The sequence below is a fragment of the Emydura macquarii genome, unplaced genomic scaffold (genome assembly GCF_026122565.2).
Source record: "Emydura macquarii macquarii isolate MOO-44397 ecotype Brisbane River unplaced genomic scaffold, CSIRO-AGI_Emac_v2 contig_2422, whole genome shotgun sequence".
Classification (NCBI taxonomy): domain Eukaryota; kingdom Metazoa; phylum Chordata; order Testudines; family Chelidae; genus Emydura; species Emydura macquarii.
Genome location: NW_027132559.1, coordinates 36,604,100 through 36,630,551, shown reverse-complemented (window position 1 = coordinate 36,630,551; position 26,452 = coordinate 36,604,100). Strand labels below are relative to the sequence as shown.

The 26,452-nt window shown below is 37.5% G+C and overlaps 1 protein-coding gene across 2 annotated transcripts in view; it reads left to right on the top strand.

Annotated features, from left to right (window-relative positions):
• The window catches only part of MINDY3 (MINDY lysine 48 deubiquitinase 3), a 92,430-nt gene extending 67,057 nt beyond the window's left edge, over positions 1 to 25,373 (top strand). For both annotated transcript variants that reach the window (XM_067562289.1, XM_067562287.1), the window contains 5 exons: positions 8,119 to 8,191; positions 9,347 to 9,419; positions 13,673 to 13,760; positions 15,441 to 15,512; positions 24,288 to 25,373. In XM_067562289.1, coding sequence (XP_067418390.1) covers positions 8,119 to 8,191; positions 9,347 to 9,419; positions 13,673 to 13,760; positions 15,441 to 15,512; positions 24,288 to 24,437 — 456 coding nt within the window. In that variant the 3' untranslated portion in view covers positions 24,438 to 25,373. The remainder of the gene's footprint in view (positions 1 to 8,118; positions 8,192 to 9,346; positions 9,420 to 13,672; positions 13,761 to 15,440; positions 15,513 to 24,287) is intronic.
• The last annotated feature ends 1,079 nt before the right edge of the window (positions 25,374 to 26,452 follow it).

The following is a 26,452-nucleotide window of genomic DNA, read 5'->3' as shown; positions in this document are numbered from 1 at the left end:
CCTAATCATTTCCGTTGTGCTCCACTGGACTCTCTCCAATTTGTCCACATCCTTCCTGTAGTGGGGAGTCCAAAATTGGACACAGTACTTAAAATGTGGCCTCACCAGTCCTGAATAGAAGACAATAATCACTTCCCTCAATCTGCTGGCAATGCTCCTGCTAATGCAGCCCAATATGCCATTAGCCTTCTTGGCAACAAGGGCACACTGTTGACTCAGATCCAGATTTTTGTCCACTGTAACCCCCAGATCCTTTTCTGCAAAACTGCTGCCTAGCCAGTCGGTCTCCAGTCTGTAGTAGTGCATGGGATTCTTCCGTCCTGTGCTTTGCCGAGGCGGATGGTTTGTATTTTTAGATTTTAGTGACGAGGAAGAGACAGGCGGACAAGGAAGTGCCCATACAGCAGTTTGTTTACGTAGCCCTTAAGTTACACTTTTTAGGCTGCTGCTAAGCTGTTAGGAGTACAATTTAGGGATTTAGCTTACCGGCACGAGGGTGGGGAAGCCCCATTTTTACCCTATAAGTGAGTTGCAACCAGGGAGTCAACCCACCCGGGGCATTCGCTAGTACCTTTATGGATTTACGGAGAGCCTTAACAGGGCGGTGCCCGGGGGTGGCTATTATACCCCTTATTTTTTACTTTAAGCAATGGGCTTTACCTAGCAATAAGTTACGTATGTTTTAATTTACTTGCGGATTGGGCCTTAACACATGTTGTTGTTTTTTTATTGGCAGTTAGCTAGGGACCAATTTACTATAAGCTGCAGTTACTTGTTTATAACTTTTGCTGACTTTTAGCTGACTTACACTGGTTTTGTGGTTAGCCTAGTTTTTTACAATTGACCTAGTTTTTTGCGGTTAGCCTACCTTTGCATGTTGTTTTGAGTTTATGCCCAGGTTATGAGGCACATAGCTTTTGCTTAAGAGGCTTACTTTTGCTTATGGGGCCTAGCTATTATTACTTATGCTAACTTAGGCCTGGTTTTGCTACTCACGCTACCCTTGCGTTACAAAATTCTTCCGCTCCTTACACGTCCTAAGTGCAGGACTATGCACTTGTCCTTGTTGAACCTCATCAGATTTCTTTTGGCCCAATCCTCCAAGTTGTTTAGGTCTCTCTGTATCCATTGCTGAGGGTGTAATGCACTCCATTCTCCAAATCATTAATAGAGATGTTAAACAAAACCGGCCCCAGGACCAACCCCTAGGGCATTCTGCTTGTTACCATCTGCCAACTAGACATTGAGCCGTTGATCACTACCCGTTGAGCCTGATGATCTAGCCAGCCTTCTCTCCATCTTATAGTCCATTCATCCAACTTGCTGGTAAGAATATTGTGGGAGACGGTATCAAAAGCTTTGCTAAATTCAAGGTATATCACGTCCACCGCTTTCTCCACATCCACAGATCCTGTCTCTTCATCATAGAAGGCAATCAGATTTGTCAGGCATGTCTTGCCCTATGTAAATCCATGCTGACTGTTCCTGATCACCTTCCTCTCTTCCAAGTGCCTCAAAATGGATTCCTTGGGGACCTGGTTCATGATGTTTTTAGGTATTGAGGTGAGAGTGACCTATCTGTAGTTCCCCAGATCCTCCTCCTCCCCTTTTTTGAAGGTGGGCACTATGTTTGCCTTTTTCCAATCATCCAGGACCTCCCCTAGTCACCACTAGTTTTCAAAGATAATGGCAATGGCTCTGCAATCACATCAGCCAACTCCCTCAGCACCCTCAGATCTATTGCGTCTGGCCCCAGGGATTTGTACATGTCCAGATTTTCTAAATAGTCCTGGACCTGTTCTTTCACCACTGAGGGCTGCTCACATTCTCCCCATTCTGTGCTGCCCAGATGTTGTGACAGCTAGAAGTATGGAACTGTGATGCATATATAACCAACTAGGAAGACTGTCAAGAGAGAAGACCATCTATAGACTCACCAAGGCAGGAGAAAAAATGAATCAAAGGGCCAATCAAAGTTTGGAGTGATTATTTTGGACGAGTGAAGAATGGGGACCCAAGGAAGGAATTAAGAATGTGTGAGCCAAACTGGGCTGCAGTAGATTATGTGCAGAACAAAGAGGTTGCAGGGGCATTTAGGAATATGAAAAAAGGAGAGAGCATCTGATCCAGATGAAGTACAAGTGGATGCACTGAAATCAGTGGGAAGGAAAAGCATCAAATATCTTACAAATTTGTTCTGTGACATTCTTAAAAAAGGGAACATGCCGGATGAATGGCATAAAAGCTCTGTGCTGCCTGTTTTTAAATTTTAAAGATGTTACGCTATGTTAATTATTGCCCAGTTAAGCTGACATCATGTTACAAAAGTGGGAGAGAAGATTATTGAAAAGCTTCTGGAATGGTTGAAATTTGGACGGGTCAGTATGGCTGCACACTGGGAAGGAGCACAGTTGATGCCATATTTGCACTATGAATCCTCATGTAGTAGTTCAGAGAAAAGAAACAACAACTGGATATTGTCTTTGTGGACTTGGAGAAGGCGTACAATCTTGTACCAAGAGAACTAGTTGGTGGAGTTTTCAATGGAGAGGGGAGCGAGAAGAATGTCAGTTTTATCCAGGATATGCATGATGCAGTGACTACTGTAGCCAAAACTAATGGGTTTTCAGTAAAGAACTTCCAGTAAAAGACAGACTACATCAGGGCTCAGTGCTGAACTTTGTTTTGTTTGCAGCTGTCATGGATGGAATAAGTGAGAATATATAAATGGAGCTGCCTTGAAATATGCTGTTCACTGATGATTAAGTGATGTGTGAAAGATTGTGAGATCCTGCAAGCCAACTTTAAACAGTGGCAACATAGTTTTGAGCAGGCTGAGTTTAGGGTGAATGTTGATAAGACCAAGACTATGATAAACGAGGAAGGACAGCTCCCCATAAAAAGGATATCACAGCAGTAAAATAATTTAAATGCCTATGGCCAGTGGTCACTGACAATAGGGCCTTTCCCCAGTCATCATATGACTGATACCTGCCATTGTACCAAAGCTGCATGGGGCAAATGGCTGGAGCTGATCCAAGTTCCCTTTGATAAAAAAGATGCTAATAAAGTTAAAAGGTAGCATGTATAAAACTGTAATTTGACTTATCTGACTGTACGGAACTGAGACTTGGTCAGCCACAAGAAAGGAAATCCGTATGCTCTTCACCACAGAAATGAAAATGTTGAGATGGTCTAATGTTGGACACACACCCTAATATGAAACAAGGTTTAAGGAGCCTAATGCAGTTTATTCCAACTGAAGACAAACTGAGGGAGGTTAGGTTATATTGATATGGATATATATCACAGAGACCAGAGAGTAATATCAGTAGGATGGCTCTTGCAGTGATTGTGGATGAAAGACTATGAAGGGGGAGACCAAAGACTCGATAAATGGAGTGGATATCAGCAGACCCCAAGAAGATCAGTATGCATGATGGCCTTTTGTACAATCATGGGTTTTGGAAGAAGGCTATGAAAGTCACTGACCCAAAATAGGCAATTGCCAAGAAAGAAGGATATCTTATGCAATATGCATATGACTTAATAGAAAGTACCAGCTATTTTAAAAAAATATATCCCCAACAATTCTGCAACTTTTGATTTTTATTTTTTTGTTTCACAAAAATAACCTTTTTGTATGAATAAATATTAAATTGAATGTAATCTAGCATTTTAGTTGACTTCAAATTTACCTTTTGACTGGGCCTTTACTAGTTTTTACTCTAAATCTGCCTTTACCCAGGCTCCTATAGATCAGCTGTGCACTCCATCCTCTTTATGGCTGCCTCTCCCCTCCTTAGGGGAAAAATAGCCTCTCTAATCCTGAGTCTATCATTCCCCAGGAAAGAAGCCAGTACCTCCTCAGCCCATTTGCCTTGATGAAAGTTTCCATTAGACCAAGTGAACAATCTTTCAAGCTCTGTAAAAAGTTAGGAAGGAGTTGTGTTTGGAAGGTTCCAGCCTCATTGTCTTTGTGTTGTGTCCCCAACTCCCAAACACAGTTCTATTAAACTTACTTAGAGCATTCTGGATGTTCATTATTGCTGCAATGTTTCATTTTCTTGGTTCTTAAGGTTGTTTTATTTTTACTCTTTCAAATATTTATTTGTATTACTGTAGAGCCGTGGGGCCCTAGTCATACACCAGGACCCATTGAACTAGGCAATGTACAAACACATAACAAAAAGACAGTCCCTACCTCAAAGAACTTACAACCTGAGTATAAGACAAGAGACAATAGATTAGTATAGACAGATGGGGAAGTACAAGTAAACAATGAGATAATATTGGTCATGATAGGCAGTGATCCCTGCATGTGAGCAGCCTAACTATTGTAAAGTTTTTTTTGTAGGCATCCCTGCAAGGAGGGATTTGAAGGTGGGTAATCAAGTAAGTTAGCTTTGTGGATGTTTATGGGGAGTGCCTCCCAAGCTTATGGATCAGCATGGGAGAAAGCAGTGAAGGTGTATTAGAAAATTTAGCAGTGGAGGCTGGCATCACAGGCCAATCGGAGACAAGTATCACCAGCAAAATAGTGAATAAGAAACAATAGATAGGGCAGGGATTGGCTGAAGTGCCTTGGAAGTGAATATGAGCAGCTTGTTTGAAATAGAGAAGGTGAGCAAGGTGAGGGATTCAAAGAGGGTTGATGCTGTCAAAGCGATGCCCTAGGAAAATGGTCTTTGCAATAGTATTCTGATTGGATGTGAGTGGGGAAAGACTGCATTTGTCAAGGCCAGAGTGTGTTGCAGCAACGGAGATGCAAGATAAGAGCTAATCTTGTTCCCTGCATCGAACTTTTTAAAAAATCCTCTGAGGTTGCAACAGAACAAATTCTTCCTATCATTTGGTACTGTAACAGTTTTTGTGTTTTTGCAAAATTTAAATGATGTCTGGAAAGGGGTTCAGATTAAAATATATAAATATGAGAATATACTGCTAAAAGTATTTGATTTTCTGCAACATTGTTCTAGTCATCAGATTTATTAGTGCCTTTTTATTTATTTTCCTTAAATAGGAATGCCATTTATTTTAAGTTGTACAAACTATTCATCATGTGGGGATTCCTAATATATCATTGTATCCCAATTTAGCATCCTAAAGAAGTAATTCTTAGATGTACTTACAATGAATCGTGAGAGCAAGTTTACAAGCTTACCTTGCCATTCAAAAAGGTATTTAGGCATATGCCAACCTTAAAGATAGGCATGTTTTTAAACATCTTGCTCATTTGGAGCCTTTGCCATTGAGACATAAAAATGAAATTCTGGTTGAATACATTTCATTTCTATTTTTCACAGAGGTAGCTTTTACTTTCCTTAATCTAAAATGTGGGTCACTGTACTAAAATAACATGCTTTTTGATTATCTTTATGTAGATGTATAGCTTCCATTTATGTCTATTCATTTAAATGAAACAATAATACAGGCCTGCACAATCCAGACTAAAACCATTTGTGTCACATACAACAATTCTGTTAGCAGATTTCAGTCTTTGATTTGCTGCTTTAAAAAAATGAAGATAAATTTTAAACAAGCTACAGTTCAAAATGAAAATAAAAAAACTGCCAGAAATATTTGTGTGCACATCCTTGATGTTTTGTATTTCTGTGGGCCATTTTAAATGAATAGGGTAACTTTAAAAAAAAAAACAAAAAAAACTTGTAACAAATGGATTTAGGTTCAATGCAATGTAAATATAGGACTGGAAGGGACCTCCTGGTTCATTGAGTCCAATCCCCTGCAATTGCCAGCAACTCCGTCATATAATCCCATTGATAAATTTATCAAACTCCATCTTAAAACTATAGTTAGGTTGTTTGGCCCCACTAGTCCTGTTTGAAGACTGTTCCAGAAACTCACTCCTCTGGTTAGAAACCACCTTCTAATTTTCAGCCTAAATGTGTTCATGGAGAGTTTATGCCCATTTGTTCTTGTGCCAACATTGTCCTTTACCTTAAATAGCTCTTCTCCCTTCCTGATGTTTGCCCCCCAATGCATTTATAGAGAGCAATATTATCCCCTCATATCCTTCATTTTGGTAGGCTAAACAAGCCAAAATCTTTTAAGTTTCCTCTTGTAAGACAGGCTCTGCACTCCTCTGATCATCCACAATATCCCTTCTCTGCATCTTTCAGTTGGAATTCATTTTTCTGGTTACATGGGTGACCAGAATTATACACAGTATTCCAGATGAGGTCTTATCAGTGCCTTATGCAATGGTGTTAATACTTCTCTATCTCTACTGGAAATATCTCACTAGATATATCCTAAGATTGCATTTTTCTTTTTTACAACCATATCACATTGGTGGCTCAGTCATCCTGTGATCAACAAATGCACCTAGATCTGTCATTCTCATCTGTCATTTCCAGCTGATGAGCCTCGGTTTATCATAAACATTCTTTGCACTCTGTACTATTAAAGTTCATCCCATTTCTATTGCTCCACTCATCAGTGAGGCAAGGGAGTGGTAAATAATGAAGAGGACAGGTCACTGGTACACAGTGGTCTGGATCGCTTGGTAAACTGGGCACAAGCAAACCATATGCATTTTAATAAGGCTAAATATAAACATATAAGACTAGGAACAAGGAATGTAAACCATGTTTACAAGCTGGAGGACTCTATCCTGGTAAGCAATGTCTCTGAAAAAGATTTGGAGGTGAATAATCACCTAAACATGAGCTCCCAGTGTGCTTTGGCCAAAAGGATTAATATGATCCTTGGACACACCAACAGGGGAAATTGAATAAAAGTAGAGATTATTTTTATCTATGTATTTGGCACTGGTGTGACTGCTATTGGAATACTGTGTTTAGTGCTGGTTCCACAGTTCAAGAAGCATGTTGATAAACTGGAGGGAGTTCAGAGAAGAGTCATGAAAATGATGAAAAGATTATAAAACATGCCTTTTAGTGAAACTAAATTTATTTTAGCAAAGACTTGATTAGTCTGTAAGTACCTACATGGGGAATAAGTATTTGATAATGGGTAGTCTAGCAGAGAAAGGTATAACAGGATCTAATGTCTGGAAGGTGAAGCTAGACCAGTTCAGACTGGTGTAAATAAGGTGTACATTTTTAAGAGGGTAATTAATCATTGGAATAGTTGTGTTGTGGTGGATTCTCCATCACTGGCAAATTTTAAATCAAGATTGGATGCTTTTCTAAAAGAAATGTTCTAGGAATTATTTTGGGGAAACTCTATGGCCTGTATTATACAGGCGATCAGACTAGATGATCACAATGGTCCCTTCTGGCCATGAAATCTCTTGGAATACTCTGATGTGTGTCTGACAGTGACTCACAACTTTGTCCTCAGCAAATTTCATTAGCTCATTAATGCAAATATTAATTTAGATTGTTTCCAAGAACAGTCCTTGAGGAACTCCACTAGTAAACTCTCTCCAGCCTGATAGTTCTTTCAACGTAACCCATAGTCCTCTTCCCTTTAGCCAGTTCCTTACCCACCTTACAATTCTTTTATTAATTTCCTTTTATTTTCATCTTAACTAATCTCCCATGTGGTACCATATCTAATTTTCTACTGAAGTCCAAATTAGATCATTTTGTATTTCCCTTCTCTAAAACACTCAGTTATCTTCTCAAAGAAAGATATTGGGCTAATCTGGCATGATCTGTCTCGGGTATACCCATGTGGCATTTCACCCAATTTTCCGTTTTTCTCCAGGTCTGTAATTATTCTTGCCTTCAAAATTCATTCTAAAGAGTATTTCATTTCAGTTTAAGGTATATGCCTTTTTAGATTCAAAAGGATTTAGTTACCAGTATAAGCATTGCAGTTATAACACTCTGGGCTCTTGGATAAGAGATTTCTGTGCCATGACATCTGCATGACAGCCTATTTCTGTGTTATGACAGTTGTTGTCTACAAAGCCATGTAAATAAATCTTAACACATTCTTTAGTATTCTTCAAGGCTCTTAACATCAATTCATGTAATTAACTTGAAGTTAATTCTCACCTCTGCTGTTCTACTTTGTATCTTCATTAATTAAGGTTTGACATTTTTCAGTGTGGTCATGTATTTCCCCAGTGAAACAAAATGATTTGGTCTGAAATAATGAATCTTGTGGAATTTTCTTGTTTAGGATTTGGCCCTTGTTGCCCCCGAAGCTCCCTCAGAACAAGCCAGAAGAGTTTTTCAAACGTATGACCCAGAAGGTAAAGCTGCACTATTAAGCTTTGGGTTGAAATCTGTGTGCACTGAGTGACCTGACAGACTTCAAATCTTAATATTGACTATGTTTGAGCGTGAAGAATCTTTCTGGGAAAATAAAGCAACCGTTTTACAATATATCCAAAACACTGTACCTCCAGTATACAGTCCCCTCCATTCTAAGGCACACGGCTCATGATATGACTTGAAACTGATTCATAGGGTATGTCTATACTAGAGCTGGAAGATGTAAATTCTAGCTTGAGGAGACACCCACACTAGCTCTGATTTAGTGAGCTAGTGTGCGACAAATGGCAGTTGGAGGGACTGACTGACGCTTGCGTATGAGCTCATCCAAGACCATATGTACTTGGCATAGCTAGCCCCACCCACTGCTTGCAGTGCCATGGCTACACTGCTATTTTTAGTGAGCTAGTTCAGAGCTAGTTGTGGGTATGTCTCCTCAGGCTGGAATTCAACCTTCCTGCTCTTGTGTAGACAGATATACCCATAGGGAAGCGTGGTACCTACTGATTAATCAACAAATCAAAAAGTGTTGCTGTTTATCAACCTTTTAATAAAACGGACAAGCCTCCTGAGAACTACAGAGCATGAGGAAGTCAAGTATGGCGATAGAGAGTAGGAAGTAGAGTTCTTATTGTAAGTTTTTCAAGGCAGGGAACTGTTTCTTTGTATGTGACCCACCACTTTCCCTATTTTTTAAAATAAGACTTTCATACGTGATTCCATCCTGTTCTTATGACAAGTGCCAAAAAATTCCTTTTTTCTTCATTTTAGAAATCAGAAGTGGCCTGATATTCAGATATTATTTTAATTAGAATGTTTCTAAACTTGTTTCTTTCTCCATTTTAAGGTGGCACGATATGCCTATTAGTAAAACATTGTTTTAAGCTTAACAAGATTCACATTTTCAAATGTGTTAAAAAAAATAGCATTTTTAAGACCTATAGGCCTGCAATTTTTTTCTTGAGGAAATATGTATGGAAATGAGTTCTTTCTAAGGCCGCCTCTTGTAATTTTACAGTAGTCTCTCAAATTCTAAGATGTGGATTTGATTACCAGTATTTTGGGTAAAATCCATAATGTTGAAGTGTTTTCAGTTTGTTTTCCTCTAATGAGATACTTTGTCACTTTTGCAGATAATGGATTTATACCTGATACCCTTCTAGAAGATGTAATGAAGGCTTTGGACCTTGTATCGGATCCTGAATAGTAAGTATAATTTGTGTAGCTAAATTGTCATTTAAACAGATTAGTTATGGCTTGGTTTTATCTTGACTTGTTAATACAGTTTATTCTATGAAATATCCTGAAGACAATGTCTCAAAATACTTGTCAATTGTAAATGAAAGAAAAAAGGCCTAATGACAAGATTCAAAATATTTTTTTATTTACAAAGGCCTTTTTTAGCTCCCAGGTATTAGCCTTTGTGATCCACTTTTCTCTAAGTGCATGCATTTGACTATGACAACACAATACTGCAAGGTGTATTTTGCATCCTGAATAATCAATCCAGAGAACAAACCTCAGTGTCTGAAGTTGTTTTATCACTCTAGCTTTGGTCATTTATAACCCCAAATCCCTTTTTATCCTAGTCAAAAGTAGTTATGGACTCTTCCAAGACAAATGTGAAACATTTTCTCCTCCAGAGGGGAACAGATTTTTACAAATTCTAAGGAAAGAGGCTTAGAAAGGTTTCTTTTGTTCTACTGCCTCCAGTAAATCTGCTTTCCCAAAGAAATAGGGGAAAATCCTCCTTCCAAATCCAGCTTTCTTTCAGATATGGTTGCTTGGGTTTTAGGATGTTTGTGGCATAATCCTGACCTCTTATTGCACATAGAACACCAAGTGTTCCCTGGTTGAGAACCATTCACAAAAAAGACGTACCATATTAAAAAGACTCTTTGCTGGGGATCAAGCTCTGGAATTGCTCAGTATCCATAGTCTGCAATATTTTCTCTGTTAAAGCAATAGTAGTATAGAGTAGCTTCTGACTTATGTAGGTCCACCATATTTTTCAGCTGACATTGTCTTTTTGTGTTTAGGGTCTCCAATACATGAAATATGGAGCAAACTTAAATAGCGTAAAAAAGTATTTGGATTCTTAATTCCTTATATGCTGTCATGCTGTTTTCTTTAAGATAAAAATCAAATGTGGTGGTTGCAAATGTTTTTCTTCCAAAAAAATCTCATTATGTAGTATCCTATAGGCTTTCACCTCAAATTGTGATCTCTTCAGATTTCAAAATCTAACCACACTCAGACCTGCTATATGTTTGGGAGGTGTTCCAAGGAAAACCCTCTGTGGATCAGAAAGTTGCACTGGTGACTCAGTAGATGATATTATTCTATTTAATTTCTGAACCAATTCCTGCAACGTGGCATTGAGGGCACTGCTGCTGAAGGTGTCATCTTTCATCAGAGATTATGAGAGATTCTGCTGATTAGTGATTAGTAAAAATCCTATGGTAATATTTAGAGATTAGGGATGTTAACACTGGTTAGGATTTGATGGCTACATTTTCCCTAACTTCCATCTATTTTTCAGTTGGTTAATGTTTACTTTCTACATAAGAATGGCCATACTGGGTCAGACCAATGGTCCATCTAGCCCAGTGTCCTGTCTTCCGACAGTGGCCAATGCCAGATGCTTCAAAGGGAATGAACAGAACAGGGCAAATATCAAGTGATCATTCCCTGTCATCTAGTCCCAGCATCTGGCAGTCAGAGGCTTAGAGACACCCAGAGCATGGGGTTGCATCCTTGACCATCTTGGCTAATTCTTTTTTGAATCTAGTTAGTGTCAGCCTTCACAACATCCCCTGGCAATAAGTTCCACAGTTTGACTATGCATTACTTCCTTTTGTTTGTTTTAAACCTGCAGCCTATTAATTTATTTTGGTGACCTGTGGTTCTTGTATTATGTGAAGGGATAAATAACACTTGTTTGTTCACTTTCTCAACATCATTCATGATTTTATAGATCTCGATCATATCCCCTCCCTTACTCATCTCTTTTCCAAACTGAATATTTCCAGTCTTTTTAATCTCTCCTCATATGATAGCTGTTCCATACTCCTAATGGTTTTTGTTGCCCTTCTCTGTACTTTTTCTATTTCTAATGTATCTTTTTGAGATGGGTGACCAGACCTACCCACAGTATTCAAGGTGTTGGCATACTCTGTATTTATATAGTAGCATTATGATATTTACTATTGTATTGTATATCCCATGCCTAACATTTTGTTAGCTTATTTGACTGCTGCTGCACATTGAGCAGATGTTTTCAAAGAACTATCCATGATGAGTCCAAGATCTATCTTGAGTGGTAACACCTAAACCCAATAATTTTGTATGTATAGTTGGAATTATATTTTCAGTATGCATTTATCACATTGCATTTCATCTGCCATTTTGTTGCAAAGTCACCCAGTTTTGAGAGATCCCTTTGTAACTCTTCACAGTCAGCTTTGAACTTAACTATCCTGAGTAATTTGGTATCATTTGCAAACTTCACTACCTCACTGTTTACTCCTTTTTCCAGATCATTTATGAATATGTTGAACAACACTGGTCCCAGTACAACTGTTTACCTCTGTCCGTTCTGAAAGCTGACCATATTCCTACCCTTTGTTTCAAGTCTTTTAACCAGTTACTTATCCATGAGAGGACACAGTCTCTCTTATTCTATGTATGCTTAAAACTAGGCTTCATACTCAGTGTGGCTGTGAGGTTTTTAAACAGTTTCTGTGTTGTTTCCTAGAGATGTATTTCATTAGTGAGTAAAAGGGGTTTTTGTATATTCATTAGGTTAATGGCAGAGTATTTGAAAATTGGTATGCATGTGTGAGCTTCTCTACAAAGTGGAATAATGCACCCTAGAGGGGTGTGATTTCTAATGCACAGTAATGTGTTGTGTATTAATTGGTCCATGTAGACCCTGTTGATGCACACTAAATGGACCCTGCTACACTTTAACATAGTGGAGTCTGAAACAGTATTATGTTAGTGTTCTATGCAATCTGTAGTACACTCTAGCAGGGTCTGTGTGGGCCAGTTTAATGCACAGTATGTTACTGTGCATTAGAAATCACACAACCAGACTGAGCAGTTTTCAGACAGCTACTTTTAAAAAAAAAATAACTAAAATGTTAAATACACCAAAGGTGTGGCTTGCTAGCAGAGTGGTCAATATTTAATGGTTAAAACAAACAAAAGAAAGTATTTCTTCACACAACGCACAGTCAGTCTGTGGAACCCTTTGCCAGAGGATGTTGTGAAGGCCAAGATAACAGGTTCAAAAAAAAAATAGAGAAGTTCATGAAGGATAGGTCCATCAATGGGCAGAGATGCAAAACCAACCTCTGAAGTGTCCCTAGCCTCTCTGTCTGCCAGAAGCTGGGAATTGGTGATGGGGTGGATCACTCCTGTTCTGTTCATTCCCTTTGAAGCACCTGGCTTTGGTCACTGTCAGAAGACAGGATACTGAGCTAGATGAACCATTGGTCTGACCCTTTATGGCTGGTCTTATGTTCTAATATTCTGTCATGGACCAAAGATTTAAAATTCAATATCTGGTTAATTATCAGTGCTAATTCCAGTGGAGTGCTGAGCAATTTTTTTTAGATTTTAAAAATTCAGCATGATTTACAGGAACACTAGTTTAGATACTGTGTTGTGAATTTGAAATTTTTTCATTAAGAAGCCTATCCTGGTAAACTTTTAGTACTAGATAGAGAGCTAGGAAAAATAGGAATACTTTTTAAAGCTCTGCTAAATAGTGTCTGAAAAATATATTGCCTAAATAAAAATGTAGATGTTTTATTGATACTCAAGTAGAACGACTTTCAAAAATCCCACACTAGTGCCAATAAAGTTTTTATGCAACTCCATGTATATTCACATTTCCTCTGTTTATGTATGTATATCAAATACATTTTAAGTGGTTTGAGCTACTTTAATATGAAAGGGTACTATGTACGTATACAATGATAAACATGGGATCTTATTTCAATTACACTTATTCTTATCAAACTTAATTTTAAAAACCTATGAAATGTATTCATTGGTGGCTTTTCTGATATTCATTTAAAAACAGGTTGTTTAGTCAGAGCTGTTCAAAGGATGACTGGTTTTGTTTTAAGCTGAGAAATGCTTGCAGCATACAGTAAAATGTCTTCCAGGCTAAAGTCTAGGTTTTAGTCTATGGTTTTCAGCTGACTTTACCTAATAAGACAGTCTTCCAAAATTATAACTACTTCAGTTTTAAATAACAGATTACTTTGGTTTAAAAAGAACTGCATTTTGTCAAATCGGGTGTCATTCTGGTGCATTCGTCATTTAAGAGTCTAAGAAAAAGACCTCAATAAATTTGGCAATCAGAAGTGTTGTTGTATCATAATACATAGTCATGAAATAATAAAAATGCACTACTCATATTTTTGTATCCAATGTTCTTGTCATAGTGTAAATCTCATGAAGACCAAATTAGACCCAGAAGGACTAGGAATCATATTACTGGGTCCCTTTCTGCAAGAATTTTTCCCTGAGCAGGTAATGTAGTTGTCTCTTTCTGTTTCTTATGCCACACAGCATTTTGTATTTCACTAAATAGGATCCTGCAGTGATGCATTAAATATTCAGACCTCTAATATGTATAACATTTTTTTGCAAAAATATTTTGACTAATATATGTTGCATTTCTTTAATGCTTCTGGTCAGCCAGTAACTCTTTTTACAGTTTAGTTCAATATAGGTGTCCTAAGACATTAGCTTTTCAGAATGTTTAAATGAAAAACTATTCTAATTTGTATCCTTCACACCAAAAGCAATTTCCACTGAAGCTGCCAAATGTCAGATAAAGGGACACTGTCATCAAGTATTTTAGATCTAAAATGCAGTTTCTCTTACCTGGAAGTTGGGAAGTCACTTGAATTATCAACATTTTATTTTGGTCTTTTGTGAAAATGAAATGGCCGCAGTGTTATGTGTTGTATTATGTACCAGTCTTGCAGCCTCTGTAGTAGCTGCTAGCTAACAAATATTCCCAGATTTTGCTGACATCATTGATACTAGGGCCCAAACAAATGTTTACACATCTCACTATACAACTTGAAGTTATAGTTGTTAAACAAAATAGCCTTATTAATGTCAGCCATGTTTGAAATACAGGAAAATCAGCATTTGTCGTGTCGTCGTCCCCCCCCCCCCCCCAAATACAAAAAATAATTATTTTCCAGAATGTTACCAATGAAAAGTGAAATACCTACAACTATTTTAAAAGTATACTTGACAATTCACTTTTTAAAAATGCAATAGAGATGATCAGAAAACTGTACCATACCAAAACAATACTTCACTGTGAAACACTAACACTACAGTGATTCAAAAGCACTTCCAGAGCTTTGCTGCCAAAGATGGTAAGGATTGAATACATTGAGGAATCAAAAGAATCATCTCTGAATGTTTAGAGGAAAAGTAAAGCATTCATTTTCTTAGGATTGAAAGCTCTAGAGCTGCCTCTTAACAGCATCTAGTATGGATTTGTCGTCTTCCCCCTCCGCCTTCCCTCACCTCTGTACTTCTGACATGTGGAACCACTAGAAAGTCTTTCTGAATTTAATTTTATTTCATACAAAAACTGATGTATTGCAATTATTGACAAGTCTGGAAACAATATACCACTGGCATGGTGGAATTAGTTGTCTTATTAAATTTAAATACCACTCTTAAACTCCAAACATGATTCTTGTGCACTTTTTGGTAAGTGAAGAAGGAATTCTTTCTTGGAATAATTTATTAAACCTTTTACTTAAGCATTCTAACTGCATCAGACTTAACAGTTTAAAGTGGCTAGTATTTTTGGTGTCCAACATGAGAGTTTGGTGTCCAACAGTACGGAGGCCCAATTTTTTAGAGTGTGTATGCTCAACACTTAAAAAATAATAATAATTTCCACTTCAAGATACCCAGTTGGGCACTGAATCATTAGTCTCTTTTGAAAATTTTGCATTGCCTAATCCATTAACATGTAATGGAACTGATTGTGTTGCATTTTTCTCCTATGAGGGGTTTCAGGGCCTGAAAAATCTTCAGAATCTTGAATCTTAACTCACCTTTTTCTTTTCTGACCTACTTGTCTGTTTTCCATCAAGTAAAATAATTGTAAAGAGAAAAAGCATGCATGATAAATTTGATTTTATGATGTAAAATTAACTGTCTTGTTTATACCAGGACTCCAGTGTTCCAGAGTCATTCACTGTATATCACTACAATGGATTGAAGCAATCTAATTATAATGAAAAGGTATGATGATCTGAGAGAATAAATTGCAGCAACCAATAATCATAACTGTGTGATAGCAGTTCTGTCTTACATGAAATGCCTTCATGTCAGCCCTATTCCTTGTGTCCATACTGCAAAACTGCCACCGCATTTGTCACTAAGCATGTCAACATGTTTCAGTTGCAACTTGTTCTGCAAAAATTGTCTGCTCTCCACATAAAATTTTAATTTTTTTCTTCCCAAAACCAAAAGTATTCCAATTCTTTTCTATATGCTATGCTCTCTGGTCGAACAATATCTCGTGTGATACACCACAATCACCCTCCTTGCAGACATGAGGCAACGCATCATGGGAGATGTAGTCAGATTTATAGAGTAGACTGTGGTTTTGAGACAGCTGAATTTCAACTCCCATAAAGCAGCATTTCCAAATCAAAATTCCTGTTTTGGCCAAAAAATTTTGGTATTCAAATTTTTGTCAAATCAGTTTTTTCTGCAAAGGAAAAAAAAGTTTTTTTCAATCAGTTTTAATTAGCACCTTTAATATCAATGTGAGTAGAGATCACAAGGAATGAATTGGCAGAAACGACAACTATCAGAGGAGGCCCTTCCAGAAAATACTCAGACTCTAAGATCAGAAGAGACCAATATGATGATCTAGTCTGACCTCCTGCACAACGCAGGACACAGAACCTCACCCACCCATTCCTGTAATAAACTTCTAACCTATGACTGAGTAATATGCTCAAATCATGGTTTAAAGACTTTAAGGTACAGAGAATCCACCAGCAAGTGAGCCATACCCCATGCTGCAGAGGAAGGCAAAAAACCGCCAGAGCCTTTGCCAATCTGCCTTGGGGGAAAATTCCTTCCCAACCCCAAATATGGCGATCAGTTAAACCCTGAGCATGTGGGCAAGACTCACCAGCCAGACACCCAAGAAAGAATTTTCTGTAATAACTAATAACCCACCCCATCTAACATCCCTTCACAGGCCATGGGCATATCTACCAGCAGTAGGGAAAGATCAGTCAATTGCCAAAATAGGCTGTCCACATCCTCTCCATAAATTTATCAAGCTCAGTTTTGAAGCGAGTTAAGTTTTTTGCCCCCACTGCTCCTCTTGGAAGGCTATTCCAGAACTTCACTCCTCTGATGGTTAGAAACCTGTCTAATTTCAAGTCTAAACTTCCTGATGGCTAGTTTATATCCATTAGTTCTTGTGTCCACATTGGTGCTGAACTTAAATAATTCCTCTCCCTCCCCGGTATTTATCCCTCTGATGTATTTATAGAGAGCAATCCTATCTCCCCTCAACCTTCTTTTGATTAGGCTAAATAAGCCAAGCTCTTTGAATCTCCTTTCATAAGGCAGTTTTCCATTCCATGGATCATCCTAGTAGCCCTTCTCTGCACCTGCTCCAGATTTAATTCATCTTTCTTAAACGTAGGGGACTAGAACTGCACACAATATTCCAGATGTAGTCTCACCAGCGCCTTGTATAATGGTACTAACACCTCCCTTTCTCTACTAGAAATGCCTCGTCTGATGCATCCAAGAATCACATTAGCTTTTTTCATGACCACATCACATTGGCGGCTCGTAGTCATCCTGTGATCAACCAATATGCCCAGGTCCTTCTCCTCCTCTGTTATTTCCAACTGATGTGTTCCCAGTTTATAGCAGAAATTCTTATTAGTCCCTAAGTGCATGACTTTGCACTTTCTACCATTAATTTTCATCCTATTTCTATTACTCCAGTTTACAAAGTCATCCAGATCTTCCTGTATGATATCCCGATCCTTCTCTGTATTGGCAATACCTCCCAACTTCGTGTCATCTGCAAACTTTATTAGCACATTCCCACTTTTTGTGCCAAGGTCAATAATAAAGAGGTTAAATAAGATCGGTCCCAAGACCAATCCCTGAGGAACTCCATTAGTAACCTCTTTACAGCCTGACAGTTCACCATTCAGTATGACCCATTGTAGTCTCCCCTTTAACCAGTTCTTTATCCACCTTTCAGTTTTCATATTAATCCCCATCTTTTCCAATTTAATTAATAATTCCCCATGTGGAACTGTATCAAACACCTTACTGAAATCTAAGTAAATTAGATCCACTGCATTCCCTTTGTCTAAAAAAATCTTATCTTCTCAAAAAAGGAGATCAGGTTGGTCCGGCACGATATTTTGTAAAACTGTGTTATATTTTATCCCAATTACCATTAAGCTCGATATCCTTAACTACTTTCTCTTTCAAAAATGTTTCCAACACCTTGCATACTACTGACATCAATCTAACAGGCCTGTAGTTACCTGGATGACTTTTTGTTCCCTTTCTTAAAAATAGGAACTATGTTAGGAGTTCTCTAGTCATATGGTAGAGCCTCTGAGTTTACAGATGTATTAAAAATCCGTGCTAATGGGCTTGCAATTTCATGTGCTAGTTCCTTTAATATTCTTGGATGGAGATTATCTGGCTTCCCCAATTGAGTCCCATTTAAGATGTTCGTGTTCGGCTTCTACCTTGGATGTGGTAATTTCTACCTTCATATCCTCTTTCCCATTAGCCACCCTAACCACTAGCCCCAAGCTCATCATTAGCCTCATTTAAAAACGGAGGCAAAGTATTTGTTTAGATATTCAGCCATGCCTAGATTATCCTTAACCTCTACCCCATCGTTGGTGCTGAGCGGTCCCACTTCTTCTTTCTTGTTTTTCTTTCTATTTAAATGGCTATAGAACCTTTTACTATTGGTTTTAATTCCCTTCGCAACTCCAACTCTACTTGACTTTTGGCCTTTCTCACTTTATCTCTACGTGTTCTGACCTCCAAGAGGTTTCCTTGCTGATCCATCCCATCTTCCACTCCTTGTAGGCTTTTTGCTTTCTCTTAATCACCTGTCTGAGATGCTTACTCATCCAGGTTGGTCTACAACTCTTGCCTATGAATTTTTTCCCCTTACTTGGGATGTAGGTTTCAGATAGTTTCTGCAACTTTTACTTGAAGTAATTCCAAGCCTCCTCCACCTTTAGATCAATGAGTTCTTCAGTCCAGTCCACTTCCCTAAATAATTCCCTTAATTTTTTTGAAGTTACCCCTTTTGAAGTGAAAGATCCTAGTCCCAGATCTATTTTTGTTTATCCTTCCATTTAGTTTGAACTGAATTAGCTCATGGTCGCTCGAACCAAGGTTGTCCCCTACAACCACCTCTTCTGTGAGGTCCTCACTACTCACCAATACCAGTTCTAAAATGGCATCCCCTCTTGTTGGTTCAGCAACTATTTGATGAAGTAATCTGTCAGCTATCACATCCAGGAAAATATGGGCCCTATTACTACTACTAGCACTTGTCCTCTAGTCTATATCTGGGAAGTTAAAGTGTCCCATAATCACACAGTTCCCAGTAGTATTTACTTCATTAAAAGTCTTAAAAAGATCTCTCTCTGTGTCCAGATCAGATCTTGGTGGTCTGTAGCACACCCCAAGCACTATCCCAGGGGAAACTCTAGTAGTTTTCTTCCCCAATGTGATTTTTACCCAGACAGACTGTCTTATTAATTCCATCACTTCTAATTTCTTTACAGTCTACCTCATCATTGATATACAATGAAACTCCACCACCTTTGCCTTTATATCTGTCTTTCCTAAACAGCACATACCCTTCAATATTTGTACACCAGTCGTGACTACTGTTCCACCATGTTTCTGTTATTCCTATAATAGCTGGTTTCACTTCCAATACCAGTAGCTCTAGTTCCTTCATTTTATTACCCAGGCTCCACGCATTGGTATACAAACATCTTAATTTTTGCTGTTTGACTTCACTCATGTTCCTTACCTGATTTAGCACATTCTAATGCCAGTATCGCTTATTGGACTGGTATCTATACTACCCTTCCTCCTAATGTCCATTCTGCTCCCCACTGCTGTGTCCTTTCTTACTTCATTTTCCTCCCTCTCAATGCTAAAATCAGGTGTGAAGACTACCTGGGCATCTCCCAACCATCTCCTGCAACTCCCTACCTCAAAGCTGTCTTAAGTAGATGTGCCAGCTTCCATCCTAGAAATGCATTTCCCTTCCTACTCTGGTGAAGTCCATCTCAAGAGAACAGTCTTCTGTCCATGAATGCCTCCCAGTGACCATACATTCCCAAAGCCTTCCTTATAGCACCACTGTCTGAGTCATCTGTTGATCATCAAAATCTTGTCACACCTTTGTTGCCCTCCTTTAGGGACAGGCAGAATCCCACTGAAGATCACCTGAGCCTCAATTTCCTTAAGTCTTCCCCAGCCTGGCATAGTCACCTTTGATACGTTCCAGCGAGAATCTAGCTATATCATTTGTACCCACATGGAGGACAATCAGTGGATTCTTTCCCGCTCCCATTAGAATCCTCTTCAACCTCAGGTTCACATCTCGTACCTTAGCACCCGGCAGACAGCACACTCTTCTGTTCTCCAGATCAGCTCTGATTACCCGCCTGTCTGTTCTTCTCAGGAGGGAGTCCCCAATCACGTAGACCTGCCTTTTCCTGGTGACGGTGCGATTCTCCAGCCTATCCCCCGTTCTTTCTGGCTGCAAGTCTTCTTGTCCACTATTCTCCTTTGCAATCATCTGCAACCGTTCCTGTATCCTAATGGGGCTCTCATTTGGTGGTATCTCCATTGGCTCATCAACACTTTCTATACGACTAGCTGCTCTTCTCTTCTTCCTTGCCCTCCCACCTTCAGTAACCACCTGCTGTGCTCCTTCATTTTCCAATTCCGCAGACCTCTTTCTGAGCTCTATTTCTTCTTCACTAGCCCTTCTTTTCCTCTGCCACATTCTTTCACTCAGATGCTTCCACTGGCCACTTTCCTCACCAAGCATTCTCCCCTCAGAGTTCGTTGGTCCTGCTTCCATCTACAGGTCTGGGTTTTTCCCCTCAGCGTCCTCATTCCTTTGCTCCATCATCTACCTGTTCTAAACTCAACCAGAGTTTCCACTTGCATCTCCAACCCTTAAATATTCTCTTCCATCAGCTCTATTAGGCGGCACTTCATACAAACAAAGCTCTTTTGAGGTACTTCCTCCAGGATCATGTAGACCCTGCAGCTTTCATAACCAGTCATCTTCATTATCTCTTCCACTGCTTGAGTGACTACCACTACTACCTCTGTATCAGTCATAGCCTTTTCGCCCTAGTTCCTGTCATTGAGATACAAAAACACAAAACCCCACCAAAACAACCCCCAATGAGCACTCCAACAATACCAGAACACCATACACTCCTCCCACTCAAATGCACCTGTTTCCGCTCTGTTTGTTGCAAATCACCGTTTAATGCTGGTTGAAATGAGTAATTTGGGATTATAAAGTCTTTAGAATTAATTGCTATAGAACTTCCAACAGTTTCATATTCCAAAATGTAGGCAAAGGCACTCAAAGGTTGCCTAGCAGGGTGGATTGATTTGAATCAGATTTTAATCCTGATTTAAATCAGAAAGCAGAAAATTTTGATTTAAATTTGCATTTTAATAGTATTTTGCAAGTGTACTTTATTTTTCTAATGAAAGGTTGATTCTTGTTGGCTGGTGACTATTAAAATGTGTTGATTTACAACTTAATATAACCTTTGCATTAAATTCTATTCTTTTTGCTACCTAGAATGATACACTAGATCTATATACATTTGCTTAAATAAATGTGTAGGTTGTTAATTTGTACATTTTTATTATGCTTCAAAATGATGAATGAGGCCATTCTTATAAACTAAATGATAAATTTTTTACTTGCATTTTTGTCAAGTTCTGTTTGGATGGAAATTCAATTTAAAATGCACAAACATAGCATTTTATATTTGTATTAAATAAAACTATTTTAAATGTTCTGGCTACATAAAAAAGTTATCAAAACTGATTTTCCATTTAAAAGTAATTTATTAAAGAAAGCATTTTCTCTAGTTAGTGAATTGACAGATTTATTTCTGGTTACCATGTCCCTCAAGATTTTAGAACTAGTAGATCTCATTCTTTCACACTTAGTTGTTGTTCATAGATTGGAAGAGGAAAACAAGCTTTCCTGCTTTTTTTATACCTTGTTGGCTTCTTAACCTTGAATTAGTCATTGAACTGAACTACCTGAATAAACTGAAATGAAGAAAATATTTTCTCTACACCTGCAAAAGAGACTACTACTGTCAAAAGCTGGTTTAGCATTTCTAGCAAACTTGTTCCTTGTGTTTAGCCAGTGGTTTGACTTTCTTTAAAACTTGGTGTCATCGTGCCTCGGTGGATCACAGATGAGAATACCAAATTCAGGACAGACTCACCCCAAACAGCTGGTTAGTCTATCAGATTATATCAAGCCAGTAACAAAGGTGAATTTCTGTATCACCACACTGGTTAACAAGAAGTCAGAAATGCAGTCTCCTTAGGCATTCCAGCTAGGCTTACCACCCAGATACTAGACTTTATGATGAGTGGTTACTGAAAACAAATTTAATCAGGTATAGGGTCCTTCTAATCCCAAGGGATCAATCCCTTAGCCAGGTCAATATATAACTCACATCTTACCCAATAATCACACTGATGCCAATCCTTCAGTAACTAAAAACTAAAGGTTTAGAAAGAAAAGAAAGTTATAAATGGTTAATAGATAATACACATACAAGTGATTCCGAAGTCCTTATATCAATTTGAAGCAGTGATGGAATAAACTGCTAGCTTGCAAAAGTGTCTCTGGAATTACCCAAACAAATTGAGGTCATCAGTTCTTGTTTAAAGCTTCCTTGTTAGAAATCCAGTACAGATAATGAAGATGAAGTCGAAATGTCTCAGGTGCCTTTTTATATCCTTTGCCATGTACACAGAGTTTTACTGTCCCAAACAAAATCCCACAGCTCATGTGCATGAAAAATTACTGGCCCAAGATGGAGTCCAGGGTCACATCAGCATCTTGCATGTCCTTACATGCTTTGATGACTCTGAGGCAGCCATTGCCCATATTCTTTCTGAGGTATCAACAGGAAAGGCTTACGGGGTGGGATGAGTTTCTTCTATGGCCCATTGGGAGAGTGAAGTGTCCTTAATGGGCCATAGTCACCCAGAAACAAACACAGTTGGAACAAATACGTAGACAATATTCATAACTTTAAATATAAAGATGATGCATACATTTAACCAGGATAGTCAGTTAGCAAATCATAACTTTTCCATTGATGCCTTATGTGACGTATTTTGTATAAGATTTGTTGCAATTGATTAGCAGTGGTAGCAACAATGATACAAAGGGTCATCTTTCTTATGCACAGCATCACACTTGGCAACGTGTACTGCATGTATTATAATGTTCTGTTTAATGTTTTGATTTTAATGGACTATAATAAATTTAGGCCTTAACATAGGTTAATTGCAATAAATAAGTTCATTTTTTAAAATAAACTGGTATTTTTATTTATATGGAAAAGGTACTTAAATTTTTAAAAATCTGATTTAAAAAAAATTTTTTTTTAATTAAAGCTGTTTTTTATCCACCCTGTTGCCTGTTTGTTTTATACACACATGTATATAAAAAACATATTTTTTAATGTTTAACCTTACCCACCATATATTTGGAACAATAATTTTCTAGAGAATTCTAGCTATTATCGTTAAACAATATTGCTGCTTTATTCCATTTTATGAATTAAACTGACTACAACAGAGGCTTCACAGTATAGATCTAATTAACTCTAGTTGCCTTGAGTCCAAGGAATAGGGGTGTAGCTCGTGTTTTGAAAATAGGAGTACATTTAACTTTCAGACCAGGTAAGCTGTAGCAGGAGACATTATTTTACCTTTTGTCTACTTTACTTTAGGACCAAAATATTCAAACACATTTTGCTCAAGCTGGGCACCTGAACAAGTGGCTAGACTTTCAAAAGTGCTGAGCACCTACAGCTCCAGTTCAGTGAAATCTGTGTGTGCTTGTCACCTCTGAAAAGGAGGCCACTTAATTAGAATATATTTAGCAATCTGTGTGTGCTTATTCATGAAAGCATGAAATAATGAATATGAAATTATTTTGTCCATATTTTTTACTAACTCTTACTTTCTTGTGCATAATTGTATTTGTTGTCAATTTCTTTTCATTTGTCCATTGATACCTGTGTATACATTAACTCACTCCTACCTCTTTTCTGTTGCATTTGAATGAAATATATTCAGATAATGTTTAAACATTTATAGTAATATTTACCTATACAAGCAAATTTTAATGCTATCACTTAATGCTTCCATATATAGAGAAGCAGATTTTGGTGTTCTGAAACAATTCTGTTTCAAAACTGTACTATTACCGATCTGAAAATTTGGTCAAAACATGATTTCTGACTTACTTGTAAGACTCATTCTGTGCTATAAAGAGAGATTTTTACATGTTTTGCCTGTTGTGCTTTTTCATCTTTTTCTTACCTAAAGTAAATTGAGTTTGTTCAATGAATGGCCTATTGCCTCAGACTTTTTGCATCATTTAAGTTTTCTATTTTATTTTTTTCCGCTTTGCTGTCGATTCATGTAGTTCATGTACTATATATTCCCTGAATAGAAATATCAGGCATCAGTACCTACCAGTTAGATACTCTGGATATCATATCTCAATACATTTGAACTACTTGTATAAAACTTTCAATTTGATTAGAGTTTTTCCTTTTGTTAAAAAAAAGTGTGCTTTGTGACAAGTACCTTCCTGCATTGTGAAAACAATATTCTATGTCTCTCTTTAAATGTGTCTCAGGAAATATATTGAAGTAGATGGTTTTATTTTTACAGGTCATGTATGTGGAAGGCACAGCAGTTATTATGGGCTTTGAAGATCCAATGCTACAGACTGATGATACTCCAGTAAAGCGCTGTTTGCAAACCAAATGGCCATATATAGAATTACTCTGGACCACAGATCGATCACCTTCATTAAATTGATGTGTTAGAAGAAATACTATACTACTATCTAATGCTTTATTGGGGGATTAAGAATTGGCAATTGCCTGAAAGCAGTATACTTGACTGTGTGAAGCTGCACACTGGTATCATTGATAAATTGTAAATATTACAAACACTTTTCAGTGTTAATTGAAATATTTAATTTTTTAATCAGATTGATTTCTGTTTATAATAGTTTGTCATTTTTTGGCCATTGTAGTAGTATTGTGAGTTCTGTTCTTAAAACAAACAAACAAAAACTAACTTATACCATCTAAATTTGACATCTCATAAAGATTTGAAAAATGTCTAATACTGCAGTATCTGCATGTTAGGTATCAAATTAATCTTTCAACTCTCAAAGCATTCTCTTTTTGCTTTCTCTTGAATCTTTTGGGCATGTTTTATTATTTAAATTATACTGGCTTATGTTACAGTATCCTAATATGTGGTCTAGACTGGCCTTGCACTGATTGTTTAAATGAGTTTAAACTTGCTGCAATTTTTTCTAAAATTTGGCTCTAACTAAACAGCTTCTACAAAAATGGTAAAATTAAGAATAATTTCTAGGATATTACTAAATATAAAACATAAAAGCAGTTTCTTGACAGTTGTATATTGCTGTGGCTTAGCTATCTGGCATGTTAAAAGTGAAGACAGAGTATGCGGAAAAGTAAGTGTATTAATATTTATTCAAAGTTGTATAAAGGAAATGTAAAAAATCAACAGCAGGAAGAATTTGTTCTATAATCTTTAAATCGTTCAGATTTATAGTATTGCCAAATACCTCTTCTCAATTTGTCCAAACAACAATGTAAGCCAGCTTTATTGTATGTGTTAAGTGCATGAGAACATCTGTTATTACATGAGTATATTCCTTTATTTATTATCTAGTTGTTAGCCCTAAATAAAAACTTTTCCCTGAACTGTGACCTAGCACTTTTGAATTTTTTTTCAATCTGACCTGTTTTCTATCTCTTCAATCTCTTTGTATTGAAAAAACAACTGGATATTAGAGGAGCTAAAATGGACAATTTTTGAAGCAGAGTGATCTCTTGACGAAATAAAGACAAGTTAGAAATAACTAAAAGATCACTTTAGTGCTGTTGACCCACTTAAACTTGCTGTTCACAGGCTATAAATGCATAGTGTATATTAATATCAAGAGGGCTGAGAATTCATGTTTAGAAATGTACTTTCTCTACAATGGTTAGGTGGGGATACTTTCTTTTTATGTATAAATAACAGCATGTGTTAGCTTGTTTCCCCCATAAGCAGTCTTGTGGTGTTTGAATGGTCAAAACTAAGAATCCAAAAAACACCGGTATATTGCAGAAGTTTCATTGTAAATTAGGTAGTAACGGTAGAGAGAAATAACAATCTTGCCTGCATGGCATTTTCAGTTACATCCTCTGGATAAGCATAGAACTAGCTACTAGATTTACATCTGGAAAATGTCAGCAGTGTAGATCCACTCCTGGCTTCATCCACATATTCATTCCAAATGGTTACGTCTGTAATTAACATTGCTCCTATAACAACTGCTCCTACAACATTGCTCCTACTGCAAAATTGACAGTGCTGAGTGTATCTCAGTTTCAAAAACAAAGGAAATAAGGCAGAATATTTTCCTGAAGAGTTATCCTCTCATGGTCAGTAGCTATTTGAGAACTTTAAAAAAAAAAAAAAAAAAAAAAAAAAAAAAAAAGGTAAAAAAGCCTTTCATGTATCTAGATCCAAGATTAAAATGTCCATTTATCTGATTCAAATTAGAACATGAGTATTTTTCACATGTGAACTTGATGCTCATAGATATGAATATCCGAAGTGCAAGTAGCTGCTGTTCAACATTACCTGGAAATCTTCCAGTAATCTATGGTAATTCTGACCCAACCGTGAGGGCAGACTGGCCTTTCTTTTGATCACCTTGATCTCTAGTTGGGGATATGCCTGTCTTGCAGAGTATCTAAGACTTTTTTAGGCCTTGTCTTACTGCGATTTAACTGTTTTTACTA